Raw genomic sequence first — 13,532 nt, forward strand, 5'->3', positions numbered from 1 at the left:
ATGATCCCAGAACCACCAAGATCCCAAATCCCTGCTCTGCTGGGAATGAAAACCCTTGGAATGATCCCAGAACCACCAAGATCCCAAATCCCTGCTCTGCTGGGAATGAAAACCCTTGGAATTATTTCACATCCATTAAGATCCCAAATCCCTGCTCTGCTGGGAATGAAAACCCTTGGAATGATCCCAGAACCACCAAGATCCCAAATCCCTGCTCTGCTGGGAATGAAAACCCTTGGAATGATCCCAGAACCACCAAGATCCCAAATCCCAGCTCTGCTGGGAATGAAAACCCTTGGAATGATCCCAGAACCACCAAGATCCCAAATCCCTGCTCTGCTGGGAATGAAAACCCTTGGAATGATCCCAGAACCACCAAGATCCCAAGTCCCTGCTCTGCTGGGAATGAAAACCCTTGGAATGATCTCACACCCACCAAGATCCCAAATCCCTGCTCTGCTGGGAATGAAAACCCTTGGAATGATCTCACACCCACCAAAATCCCAAATCCCTGCTCTGCTGGGAATGAAAACCCTTGGAATGATCTCACACCCACCAAAATCCCAAATCCCAGCTCTGCTGGGAATGAAAACCCTTGGAATGATCCCAGAACCACCAAGATCCCAAATCCCTGCTCTGTTGGGAATGAAAACCCTTGGAATGATCCCAGAACCACCAAGATCCCAAATCCCTGCTCTGCTGGGAATGAAAACCCTTGGAATGATCCCAGAACCACCAAGATCCCAAATCCCTGCTCTGCTGGGAATGAAAACCCTTGGAATGATCTCACACCCACCAAGATCCCAAATCCCAGCTCTGCTGGGAATTAAAACCCTTGGAATGATCTCACACCCACCAAGATCCCAAATCCCTGCTCTGTTGGGAATGAAAACCCTTGGAATGATCCCAGAACCACCAAGATCCCAAATCCCTGCTCTGCTGGGAATGAAAACCCTTGGAATGATCCCAGAACCACCAAGATCCCAAATCCCTGCTCTGCTGGGAATGAAAACCCTTGGAATGATCTCACACCCACCAAGATCCCAAATCCCTGCTCTGCTGGGAATGAAAACCCTTGGAATGATCCCAGAACCACCAAGATCCCAAATCCCAGCTCTGGGCCAGAGGGAAACAGGAGGTGGGGGGGAAGTGGGGATGTTGGAAAAGATGGAACAGAGGAATCTTGCAAATATGAATGCTCAGATTTTGGGAATACAGAAACCATGAACAAAATTGAAATGAAATCCACGTTTGAGATGCCAAACCTGAGTTCCTGAATTCCCATGAAACAATAGGATGGCCCCTGAAGGTAATCCCCTCTTGATTAAACAATGCCCTCGGCCAGAGAGCAACTCCAAAGGTCACAAAAAAGGTCCAAAGATCAGATCTTAGAGTTTAAAATGTAACACATTATATAAGGATTCCTATAGGCTGTAGGTAAATGCTGTAGAATTTGTATTTTGTATTAGATTGGTTAGTGGAAATTAGAATATTCATCATGGAAGGAGATTTATTGTATTGCAAACGGGAAGTCGCTCTCTTTTACTCTCTTTTTTATTCCCTTTTTTCCTCTCTCTCTTTACCTTCCCTCTTCTCTCTCTCCCCCTTTTATCTCTTTAATCCTGATTTGGGGCCCCTAGCAGTCTTTTTTATAATAAACTGAAACTTTAGTTTTAACAGAGCATTTTGGTTTTGTCCCACACCATCCCCTGATACAAAAAATCCCAGAGACTCCAGCATGGGCAGAAATTATTCCTTTCATTCCCAAACTTCTGGCACTGCCAAACTCTCCTGCCAGGAGCTGAAGAACCGGCAGAGAGCAGCGCTGGGATTGTGCAGCACATGGGAAATGTCACTTTGTCACCGAAATCCCTGAGCCCCCCCGGCACTGGGGCCACCTCCCTGTCACTGTCACCTCCACCCTTCCCAGGGCTCAGCATGAGGTGGGTTTAAAGCCCCTTCAACTCTTTTTTTCTACATCAAAACTTGCTTTTATTTCTGTTCCTTCTCCAGATTCCACATTCAGAGATCCCTCTGCCAAGCACACAGATCTGTGAGACGTTCCTGTCAGACCCCATCTGTCCCAGCCTTCCCATCCAGGATTTGGGGATTTTTGATCAATCTCTCAGCTCTGAAAGAACAAATTGTCCACTCAGGAAGCTCCTGCAGGGCTCTGCTCTTCCAAACCACGCTCAGGGGAAGAGTTATCTATCCCAAACTGGGCTGGGGAGGTGGGAGGTGTGCTCCAAACCCCTTTCCAAGCAGAAGGAATTCTCCATTCCCAGCTCTGTGAAAAAAAAAAAAAAAAAAAAAAAAAAGAAAAAAGAAAAAAAGAAAAAAGAAAAAAGAAAAAGAAAAAAGAGAAAATAGAAAAAAGAAAAGAGAAAAAAGAAAAAAGAAAAAAGAAAAAAGAAAAAAGAAAAAAGAAAAAAGAAAAAAAGAAAAAAAAAAGAAAAATGAAAAAAGAAAACAGAAAAATGAAAAATTAAAAAATTAAAAATTAAAAATTTAAAAAAAAAATGTTTCCTTTAACCCTAAATTGTTGTTTGCTGGAGGTTTCCTGCAGAGGATCCATGGGGGAGTGAGAAGGCAAAGGCCATGGGATGTGCTTCAGGGAAAATTTGGAATCATTTGGGTTCTCCTTGGGAGCAGAATTCAGTCTGGAGAATTCTCCTGGAGGGAAAAATCCTCCAGAATTATGGCAGAGAAACTGGAGGGGGATTGGTGTCCTCTGGCTCTGTGCTGCTTTTCAGGAGATGTTCCTGCTCTGGCCAGGCTGAAACGTCCCCAGCCCTGCTCCAGCTGAAATTCTTTAGGGGAATTATTTTAATGGGGATTTTAATGGGGAATTATTTTAATGGGGAATTATTTTAATAAGGGATTTGAATCACAAGGAAAGGTCTGGGGGTGACATCTCTGGTGAGATGAGCAGCTCCAAAGTGCCCACCCAGGAATGAGATGGGATGGGTGGAAACTCGCTGGTTCTCCCGGTAAATCCCGCCTGGGATGGAAGATTTTCCATTTCTGTGGCGACAATCCCGGTCCCATCAGAGCATCCCGCGGTGATGCCCCCAAACCGCGGTTCCCATCCCTCTGCTCCCCTCCCTGCGCTCTCCCGCCGCCGGCTGAGCTCCCTTAATGAGCCGCCAATTAAAGCTCCCCGCTAATCAGAGCCTTTTCCCTGCCTCGTCCGCCCCGACCCGTCACCGCAGCCGCTGCTAAAATTGTCCCGGATCGGATGTGCGGGTGAATTATTGAAGGAGCCCGCGGGGTCAGACGGGTGTGTGCTGCCACCTGAGCGCCAGGCAGGAGAGGATTAACCCCTTTTTATAGAACCTGCAGCTCCAGATCGCTGGAGAGCAACGTGGTCCCCACAAAGGAAAAGAAGGAAAGGTGAGGTTTAGGGATGCTGGAGGGATTTTCCTGCAGGTTTATGGGATTTTGGGAGCGTGTTCAGGGTCGCTGATTCAAGGCTGAGAGCTCCTGAAGCTCCTCTCAGCCCAAACCCCCACGGTGGGATTTTTATTAAACCCTGAAGGAGGATTAATGAAACATGAATGAGGATGAGGAGGAGGGAAACAGAGCTGGGAGCACCAGGAGAAGCAGGGATGGTGCAAAGGGGGGTCTTCCCACTGATGGACACACAGCCAGAAAACCCTAAAAGGATTAAAAATAATTCAGCCCCCAAAATGCCTTAAAAATAATTCAGTGCCCCTAACCAATAAAAATAATTCAGCCCCGCAAATGCCTTTAGAATAATTCAGTGCCCCAAATCTATAAAAATAATGCAGTGCCCCAAATTCCTTAAGAATAATTCAGTGCCCCAAACCTATAAAATAATTCACACCCCAAATGTCTTAAGAATAATTCAGAGCCCCAAACAAATAAAAATAATGCAGTGCCCCAAACGGCCTAAAAATAATTCAGAGCCCCAAACCTATAAAAATAATGCAGTGCCCCAAATGCTTTAAGAATAATTCAGTGCCCCAAATCTATAAAAATAATTCAGCCCCCAAATGCCTTAAGAATAATTCAGAGCCCCAAACCTATAAAAATAATGCAGTGCCCCAAATACATTAAGAAGAATTCAGTGCCCCAAATCTATAAAAATAATTCAGCCCCCAAATACATTAAGAAGAATTCAGTGCCCCAAATCTATAAAAATAATTCAGCCCCCAAATGTCTTAAGAATAATTCAGAGCCCCAAACAAATAAAAATAATGCAGTGCCCCAAACGGCCTAAAAATAATTCAGAGCCCCAAACCTATAAAAATAATGCAGTGCCCCAAATGCTTTAAGAATAATTCAGTGCCCCAAACCAATAAAAATAATTCAGCCCCCCAAATGCTTTAAGAATAATTCAGTGCCCCAAACCTATAAAAATAATTCAGCCCCCAAATGCCTTAAGAATAATTCAGAGCCCCAAACCTATAAAAAAAATTCAGCCCCCAAATGTCCTAAAAATAATTCCTTGCCCCACAGGAGTCTGGCACTCAGGGATTCTGTTGCCTTTTTAGGACTTTTTAGCTCCACTTTGTTTAGGGATGGAAGATTCCTGCCTCCAGCCCTGGCTCGTGAATCACAGCTGTGGCACCCAGGAATCTGTGTGGACATCCATGAATTAGGGGATTTTTCCTCTGGTAAATATTCCTGACTCCCCAGGCAATTCCTTTTGTTATCTCTGGGTGAGGAATGGATGGAGCAGCATCCTTTGCAAAGTGATGGGCCATGGGGTAAAAATTGATTTATTATATTTTGGGTTTTTTTTAGCTGAGGGAAAATCAGACTATTTGTGTCTCACTTCCAGTTTACACTCCTCAATCCTAAAAAAAAAAAGAGAGTTTAAGCAGCTTTTGAGGAGTTTTGGGCAGCACCAGGGGGTTTTAGCAGTGCTGGGGATGCTCTGGAGGGGATGAGGAGGATGAGGCACTCTGGGGTGAAGGGATTTGTGTCCAAGCTGGGAAAATTCGGGAATAGCAGCCAGGAAATGATGCCAGGACCTTCCTTACAATCCCTGTGGAATCCCAGAGTGGACACAAACAAACCCTTCCCTGCCTTCTCTTGGGATGGGGATGAATCATCTGCCACTCTTGGGGTTGATAAAAATCTCCAGAAGCCGGAGAAGGACCCAAATTCCTGCTCCACTCTTCTTGGAAGAACTTGTAAAAGCTTCTCTATAAAACCTCCTGGCAGCTTCTCCTGAGTTTCCAGCCCCCCTGGTCGATTCCAAAACATTTTAGTTTTCCCTGGAGATCCCGTTCCCAGTTCCCTCTGGACACATCAGCAGTGGCCAGGATGGTTTCCACGATTTCCACATCAGCTCATGGGAATTTTGCCACCAATTTTGGTGTAATTTTTGTCCCCCATGAGCCTCTGGAGTGTGAGGACAAAAATTCCCTGGGAATTCTTTGCGGTTGCATTGGATCAGACCTGCAGAAAAGTGGGACAAAACCTCACTGGATTTCATCCCAATCCCAAAAATCAAAAAGGCTCATGGTGATGGTGGCTAAATTTTCCTCCAGGGCAATTTTAAAGATGCTTCAAGTACCTGTTGAGCAGATTTCCATCATCCATCCATCCATCCATCCATCCATCCATCCATCCATCCATTCATCCCTCCATCCATCCCTCCATCCATCCATCCAGGAAATTGGTCTCGTTTATAATTCTCCCCCATCTATAAATAAGTCCCACAAAATATCCACAGGGCAGAGTTTCTGCAATTTATGGGAAAACAATCAAACAGCCCTGGGATACAAGAAAACAACAAGGAGAAAAGCAAACAGAAGAATTCTTTTGATTTGTAGAAGGAGAAATTGCATTTCTGCTCTTACAAAATTTAACAGGCACAAAAATTTGTGGGTGAGCTCAGGCCAGCTGTGCTGTCAGAGAATGTTGAGATTTTAGCTTCACCAGACTTCCAGGAAATGTGTAAATATTGGGATGTTGTTTGGAGTTGTGATATTCCCCAGGCTTTACAGAAAATTAGGATTTTCAAGTAAACTGAAAGCAGCTGGGTTTTCTTTCCTTGCTTGGTTTTTGCAGCCTGGACAAACAGCCTGAGCTCTTTATGATCCCATTGGTGTCATTCCTACCTTGGGAAAGGGGATTTCAGCCCCCTCAGCATTATTAAATCATCCAAGGAATAGCAAGAGTTTGGCTGGATGTGGAATTATGGAATCATGGGTGGTTTGGGTTGGAAGAGACCCCAAAGCTCCTCCCACCCCACCCCCAGCCATGGGCAGGGACACCTTCCACCATCCCAGAGTGTTCCAGTGTCCAACCCGACCTTGGACACTTCCAGGGATCCAGGAGCAGCCTTAGCTTCTCTGGGCACCTGTGCCAGAGCCTGCCCACCCTCCCAGGGAGGAATTAATTCCCAATATCCCACCTAAATCCCATTTTTTTAAAGTTTAAAACCACTCCCCTTGTCCTGACACCGTGTTAGAAATCCCTGTCCCTCCTTTTTTTACAATCCCTGCTGCATTCCCGGGTGATGGTGAGGCTGGAATTCCCTGGAAATCCCACCCAGTACCAGAGCAGGGAGGGTGCAGGGTCAGGGATGTGGGGATGATGGGATTTAGGGATGCTGAGAGGAGTTTCCTGCGGATTTATGGGATTTTGGGAGCCTGCACGGGGTCAGCAATTCGAGGCTGAGAGTCCCTGGAGCTCTTCTCACCCCAAACCCCACAGTGGGATTTTAATGAACCCAGAGAGGAAAACCCTGCACATGAAGGGCTGTGGGATGAAGGGATGGGGGGAGAGGATGTGGGGACTGGGGTGGGGGGAAAAGGATGTGGGGACAGGGATGGGGGAACAAGGATGTGGGGACAGGGATGCAGGGATGAGGAATCAGAGACAGGGATGTGGGGACAGGGATGTGGGGACAGGGATGTGGGGACAGGGATGTGGGAACAGGAATGCGGGAACAGGGATGCAGGGATGGGAGATGCGGGAACAGGGATGCAGGGACAGGGATGCAGGGACAGGGATGCAGGAATAGGGATGCAGGGATGGGAGATGCGGGAATAGGGATGCAGGGATGGGAGATGCGGGGACAGGGATGGGGACAGGGATGCAGGGACAGGGATGCAGGGATGGGAGATGCGGGAACAGGGATGGATGGAGGGACAGGGATGCGGGAACAGGGATGCAGGGACCGTGGTGACCGCTCGGCTGGAGGCGGAGGGAAGGCGGGGGAAAGGCGGAGGGAAGGCGGTGCCGGGGACAGCGGGGGACGGCGCTCGCCGCCTTCCCGGCCATAAAACAGCGGAGCCAGAGGCGGGCGGGCGGAGAGGAGCGGCGGGAGCGGCGCGGACGGGAGCGCACGGAGCGGAGCGGCCGGGCCGAGGTAACGGGGGCGGCGGGGTCGGGGTCCCCCGGCTGCGGCCACCGCGCTGTCACCGCCGCTGTCCTGCTCCTGTCCCCGCCGCTGTCACCGCGCTGTCCCCGCTGCTGTCACCGCCGGTGTCGCCGCCGCTGTCCCCGCTGCTGTCCCCGCCGCTCCGCGGACACCGGGGCTGCTCCGCCTGTCCCCCCCGTGTGACAAAGGGATGCGAACTCCGGGCTCCTGCCCCTCTGGGCGAGGAATCGCCAGGGAAAAGGAGCCAGAGCCGCTGCGGGAGGGGTCTGGGGAGCCGGGACCTCGCTGATCCTCTTCCCATCCTTCCATCGCCCGAGTCGCTCCTTGGTCAGAGATGATTCTCCCTGGGAGCTTGAGGAGGAGAGTGCCCGTGGAACGCTGGCTCTGCTCTGCCCCCCGAAAGTGCCCGCAGAGTTCTGGCTTTGTCCTTTAGCTGCTCCCAGATTTGTGCTGGGATCCTCCGGAGCGGCTCCTGGGAATCCTTTGGGGTGTTCCTTGGGTGTGGGATCAGTACCGGGGTCCCAATTTCCGAGGGCAGCTCTGAGACCAGGCGGGGAGGGGGCAGAGCTGGGGGTCAGCCCAGGGACCCCCTTCCCTCCCTGCTCTCCCAAATGCCTGCACAGAGCACGGCACGGATCCAGGCTCGGCTGCTGAGCCAGGTTTATGTAAGCTGCTGATTTGCAGTGTCAAGAGACATCCAAGAACCGGCTTGGCTTTGGAAAATGTGGAAATCCGTGGTGTCCGCCCCGAGGCTGCAGCAGCAGCCCGGGATTTATCTCAGTCCCAGCCCTTGGAGAGGTTCTGCCACCTCCCAGCTTGGCTGCGAGTCGGTGCTGAGCACTTTCCAGGAGCAAGGGCAGAGCAGGAGTGCCAAAAGGCTCTGTCCTTCTGTCCCTCTGTCCGTCTGTCCATCTGTCCTTCCGTCCCTCTGTCCCTCCGTCCCTCTGTCCGTCTGTCCCTCAGTCCCTCAGTCCCTCCGTCCCTCCGTCCCTCTGTCTCTCCGTCCCTCCGTCCCTCTGTCCCTCTGTCCTTCAGGGCGCTGCTGCCGCTTCTCCCCAGCCCCTTGCGCTCACCACAGCCCCTCCAGCCCCGGCTCTGCGCCCGGAGCTCCTCCCTTGGCAGCCGCCGCTGCCCGCAGGGTGTCCCCAGGATGTGCCCGGGGTGTGACAGCCCTGCCTTTCCTGTTGTTGACAGCAGCCCCACGCCCCTGCCCCTTCCTGGGCTGAGTCCCTGCGCTGTGTGGAGAGCTCAGCTGGAGATGGCACGGTCAGGTCAGGGAAGGGGGATGGCTTTGGATAATGCTGCCTGCTCCAGGAGCCAGGGATTGGGGAAGAGAGATGATTTCCAGACTCGTGGGGAGACAAAGATCTGTTCCTGCTGACCCAAACCAGGCATTTAGGGGTGGCTTGGCAGTGCTGGGTTGGACTCTGTGATCTTAGACAGTTTTTCCAACCTGAACCATTCTGTGATTCCGTGTGTGATCTGACTTGGGATCGTTTCCAGTCACTTGGGATTGGGGTAATGGCTTGGGACTCATTGGGATCCCCTCCAATCACTTGGAATTGAGGCAATGGTTTGGGAACTCCTGGGATCCCCCCCAATCATTTGGGATTGGGGCAATGGCTTGGGACACCTTGGGATCGTTTCCAGTCATTTGGGATTGGGACCCCTTGGGATCCTCTGAGTCAGTTGGGATTGGGGTCCCTTGGGATCCCCTCCGATCATTTGGGATTGGGGCAATGACTTGGGAGCCCTTGTGATTGTTTCCAATTATTTGGGGTTGGGACCCCTTGGGATCGTTTCCAATCATTTGGGATTTGGAACCCTTGGGATCCTCTCCCATCATTTGGGATTGGGGCAATGGCTTGGGACCCATTGGGATCGTTTCCAGTCATTTGGGATTGGAGTCCCTTGGGATCCCCTCCAATCATTTGGGATTGAGGCAAAGTTTTGGAGCCCCTTGGGATCGTTTTCAATAATTTTGGATTTGGGGTCCCTTGGGATCCTCTTCAGTTGTTTGGGTTTGGGGCAATGGCTTGGGACCCCTTGGGATCCCCTCCAGTCATTTGGGATTGGGGCAATGTTTTGGAGCCCCTTGGGATCGTTTCCAATCATTTGGGATTGGGCCCCCTTGGGATCGTTTCCAATCATATGGGATTGGGGCTCCTTGGGATCGTTTCCAGTCATTTGTGGTTGGGCCCCCCGTGATCCCCTGCAGCCAGCTGGGCCCAGCGCTCTGTGCCGTGCTTCCCGCCCGCTCTCACACCGCTCTCCCCTTTCTGTGCAGGTGGGAGCAGCGGGATCTCGCCATGGCCCTGGCCGACCCCACGGGCTGCGAGGACGGCGCCCCCTTCCCCGACATCATCGAGCTGAACGTGGGGGGCCAGGTGTACATCACCCGGCACCCCACGCTGCTCAGCGTGCCCGGCTCGCTGCTCTGGGAGATGTTCACGCAGCGGAGCGCGCGCTCGCTGGCCCGCGACAGCAAGGGCCGCTTCTTCCTGGACCGCGACGGGTTTCTGTTCCGCTACATCCTGGATTTCCTGCGGGACCGGCGGCTGGTGCTGCCCGAGCACTTCCCGGAGCGCGGCCGCCTGCGCCGCGAGGCCGAGTTCTTCGCGCTGCCCGAGCTGGTCAAGCTGCTGGCGCCCAAACTCAGCGAGCAGAACTCGCTGGGGGATGACCCGTGCCAGAGCGACCCCGAGGAGCCGTCCCCCGGCGGGGACGCCGCTCGTGGGTTGGTGTCACCCGCCGCCGCGACGCCCGCTGCCCAAACCGGCGCCGAGGGGCGCAGGGCGGGGTTCATCACCATCGGCTACCGCGGCTCCTACACGCTGGGCAGGGACAGCCAGACGGACGCCAAGTTCCGCAGGGTGGCCCGGATCATGGTGTGCGGCAAGACCTCGCTGGCCAAGGAGGTTTTTGGGGACACCTTGAACGAGAGCAGAGACCCGGACAGGCCCCCAGAGAGATACACGTCCAGGTACTACCTCAAATTCACCTTCCTGGAGCAAGCCTTCGACAAACTGGCCGACGCCGGCTTCCACATGGTGGCCTGCAACTCCACGGGCACCTGTGCCTTCGCCCACGAGCAGACGGACGACAGGATCTGGACCTCTTACACCGAATATGTTTTCTATCGTGAGTGACACAAAACCGACCCTCCACCAACCAAACTCCGACTGTCCCTTTCCTGCCCCGTGCTGGCTGTGGCCTAGAAGGTAGAGATCCGTCCCCGAGCCCCGGCGTCCTCCCTTTTGCCTCCTTTTCTCGGTTGGTTCTTGGGGTTTTTTTTCCCTCCTCCTTGCTCCACGTTGAACCTGCCCAGCTCTTCCTGCCGACCACCAACCTTCCTCCCTCTCTCCGGCTTCTGCAGTCGCTCCCAACCCTCCCTGGATGCGTGGACTCGGACACTGCTGTGGACGTGGGGTGGGTGGGAGGGTTGGGACGCTGCTCCAGGCTGGAATTCCTGCAGCTGGATGGGTTTTGGACACTGGACTGGGCTCTCTGTCCGTGGGATGCTGGAGACGCGCTGGGACCTGCCAGGGGAGGGCTGGGAGAGGAATCATTGGGATGAAGATGTGGGAAAGGTGGGAAGCAGAGCCAGGGAGGGGGTGGGGGTTGGAAAAGGGGTTGGAAAATCAGCCTGGCAGCACGGCTGGACTGGCAGGAGCCCTGTAAGCAGCTTAGCCTGAGGCTGGGAAGGGGAGAGGCTCGGGAGGGGGAATTTTGGGGGGAATTTTGGGGAGGGTGGGAGGGTCAGATGTTGTGTGAGGGAGGTGGGAGGGGCAGCTTGGCGTGTTTGGGGTGTAAAATGCTTGTACAGCTCTCCAAATCCTTGGAGCCTTGTCAGCCACAGAGTCCCTTCTTCGTTTTTTTTCTTGGGAGCGCAGCGGGAATCACAGGGATGATTTTGGAACGTTCCAAAACGGTGGTCAGGGCTCAGCTTCACCCAGGAAAGGGAGTTTTGGCCATTTTGGGGCTGTCCTGTGGGGTGTCTCCAGCCCCAGGGCTCTCCCAGCTCTGGCACACGGGCTCAGCCTGCAGGGGAGGTGACCCTGGTGTCCCTGTGTGCTGCCTGTGCCTGTCCCCTGGTGCTCTGCCACCCACTCCTGGCACCCACTACCCAATCCCTGGCACCCACCTCCCACTCCTGGCACCCACCGCCCACTCCAGGCACCCACCTCCCATCCTTGGCACCCACCACTCATTTCTGGCACCCACCTCCCATCCCTGGCACCCACCTCCCACTCCTGGCACCCACCACCCACTCCTGGCACCCACCTCCCACTCCTGGCACCCACCACCCACTCCTGGCACCCACCTCCCACTCCTGGCACCCACCACTCATTTCTGGCGCCCACCACCCACTCCTGGCACCCACCACCCATCCCTGGCACCCACCACCCATCCCTGGCACCCACCATCCACTCCTGGCACCCACCACCCAAACTCCTGGCACCCACCACCCAATCCTGGCACTCACCACCCAATCCCTGGCACCCACCACCCACTCCCGGCACCCACCACCCATCCCTGGCACTCACCACCCATCCATGACATCCACCATCTGCCCAAGGCACACATCAGCCATCAGGCACCAACCCTCCATCCCTGTTCCCACCATCCATCCCTATTCCTGCCCTCCATCCGTGTTCCCACCCTCCATCCCTGTTCCCCTACACTCCACCCCTGTTCCCATACCCATCCCTGTTCCCACCATCCCTGTACCCACATTCCCAGCTATTCCATCCCCGTTCCCACCCTCCATCCCTATTCCCACACCCAATCCCTGTTCCCACCCTCCATCCCCATACCCACTCTCCATCCCCATTCCCACTCTCCATCCCCATTCCCACCCTCCATCCCAGTTCCCACCCTCCATCCCAGCTCCCAGCACTGCTCCCATCCCAGTGAAGCTCCTGGAGCTGCAGGATCTCCTCCCTGCCTGGACAGCATCCAAGGGGCTGTTCCTGCTTGGGATGGAATTTTGCAGCTGTTTCCTGGAGAGGAGGGAGAGCTTTGGGGCCAGCAGAACTCTCAAACCGGGTTCTCCCTCCCTCCTGAAGAAGGGGAAGGCAAAAAACGATATTTTGACATTTTTCATGGTCCTGTTCCTCATTCCAACAACCTCTGGAAGAGGAAATGACAAAGGGACAAAAAAAAAAAAAAAAAGAAAAAAGGGACTTGAGCTCTGTGTGCACACAAAGAAAACCTTTAAATAAAGGGGGAGGGGACCTGCATTCATATTTGCTTTATTGTTTTTGAACTCGAGATTTTCCTAAGCAGGATTGGGAAAAGAAATTGCTGCCTTGTGGGAAATGGGGCTGTTTTGATGTTTTTTCCCCACTGGAGCTGGGCTGAAAAATGGATCTCAAGGCAGGAGGAATTTTTGCCTGGGGGAGAAACCAGAATGGCAGAGTCACCATTCCAGGGTTTTGATGTGGAATGTTCTGGGATTTCCCACAGGAAACACGAGCAGGGTTATTCCTGAATCCTTCCAGAGCCCCATGGTTTTCAAACCTGAGACTTGATGGAAAAATCCTTTGGTTGAGATCCATCTCCACAAAAACCCAGTTTGGGGCTGTGACTTCTCCTTACATTTATTTATTGATAGGAAAAATATCCTCGTGGTGGCTGGGAGGAGAATTTGGTTCATTTGATCCACAGGAAAGACTTTGGGTCAAATGGATGAAATTTTCAGGGGGATGGTGGCATGGAAAAGCACCTCAGTGATTGTTCCTGCTCTGAGCAATCCTGGGAAGAACCAGGCAGGGAATTCCTGGGACTCAGAGTGGAGGAACAATTCCTTGATGCTGCCTGGATTTCTTGGGAATATTACAATAATATTCCCATATTCTTTGATTCCCAGACCTGGGTTGTCCCTTGTGTTTGTAGAAATCACCCAAACCAGTTTTTTTTTCCATCTTTCTGCTCCCCCTGAGCATCTCCCACTGGAGATGGAAAATCCAGCTCCTGGATTTGGACCTGCAGGTGGTTTTTCCACAGGACAATTCTCCTCCCTTGCTGCCAACCAGTTTAAACCAAACTCCAGCTGCTGCTGGAGCTGCTGGTGGCATCATCCCGTTCTTTTCCAGGAGTTCCATCCCCAAAATCCTCCCCATCCGCTGCATTTTGGGAGAAATTTGGGGTGGCCCAGCTCACCCCT

The 13,532-nt window shown here is 52.8% G+C and overlaps 1 protein-coding gene across 2 annotated transcripts; it reads left to right on the plus strand.

The window, feature by feature from the left end:
• Positions 1–7,206: 7,206 nt before the first annotated feature.
• Positions 7,207–12,606, plus strand: LOC130253016 (BTB/POZ domain-containing protein KCTD12-like). Of its 2 annotated transcripts, none has more exons than XM_056491226.1 (2): positions 7,207–7,351; positions 9,651–12,606. In XM_056491226.1, the coding sequence occupies exon 2, from the start codon at positions 9,673–9,675 to the stop codon at positions 10,510–10,512; it is 840 nt and encodes a 279-aa protein (XP_056347201.1). In that variant the 5' UTR covers positions 7,207–7,351; positions 9,651–9,672; the 3' UTR covers positions 10,513–12,606. The 2 variants fall into 2 exon arrangements, with proteins under 2 accessions (XP_056347201.1, XP_056347202.1); XM_056491227.1 differs by lacking the exon at positions 7,207–7,351 and adding an exon at positions 8,547–8,634.
• Positions 12,607–13,532: the final 926 nt, after the last annotated feature.

The sequence above is a fragment of the Oenanthe melanoleuca genome, chromosome 4A (genome assembly GCF_029582105.1).
Source record: "Oenanthe melanoleuca isolate GR-GAL-2019-014 chromosome 4A, OMel1.0, whole genome shotgun sequence".
In the NCBI taxonomy this organism is placed as follows: domain Eukaryota; kingdom Metazoa; phylum Chordata; class Aves; order Passeriformes; family Muscicapidae; genus Oenanthe; species Oenanthe melanoleuca.

Excerpts from the sequence above, each read along its gene's own strand:
- LOC130253016 (XM_056491226.1), top strand. The coding sequence starts at position 9,673 with ATGGCCCTGGCCGACCCCACGGGCTGCGAGGACGGCGCCCCCTTCCCC.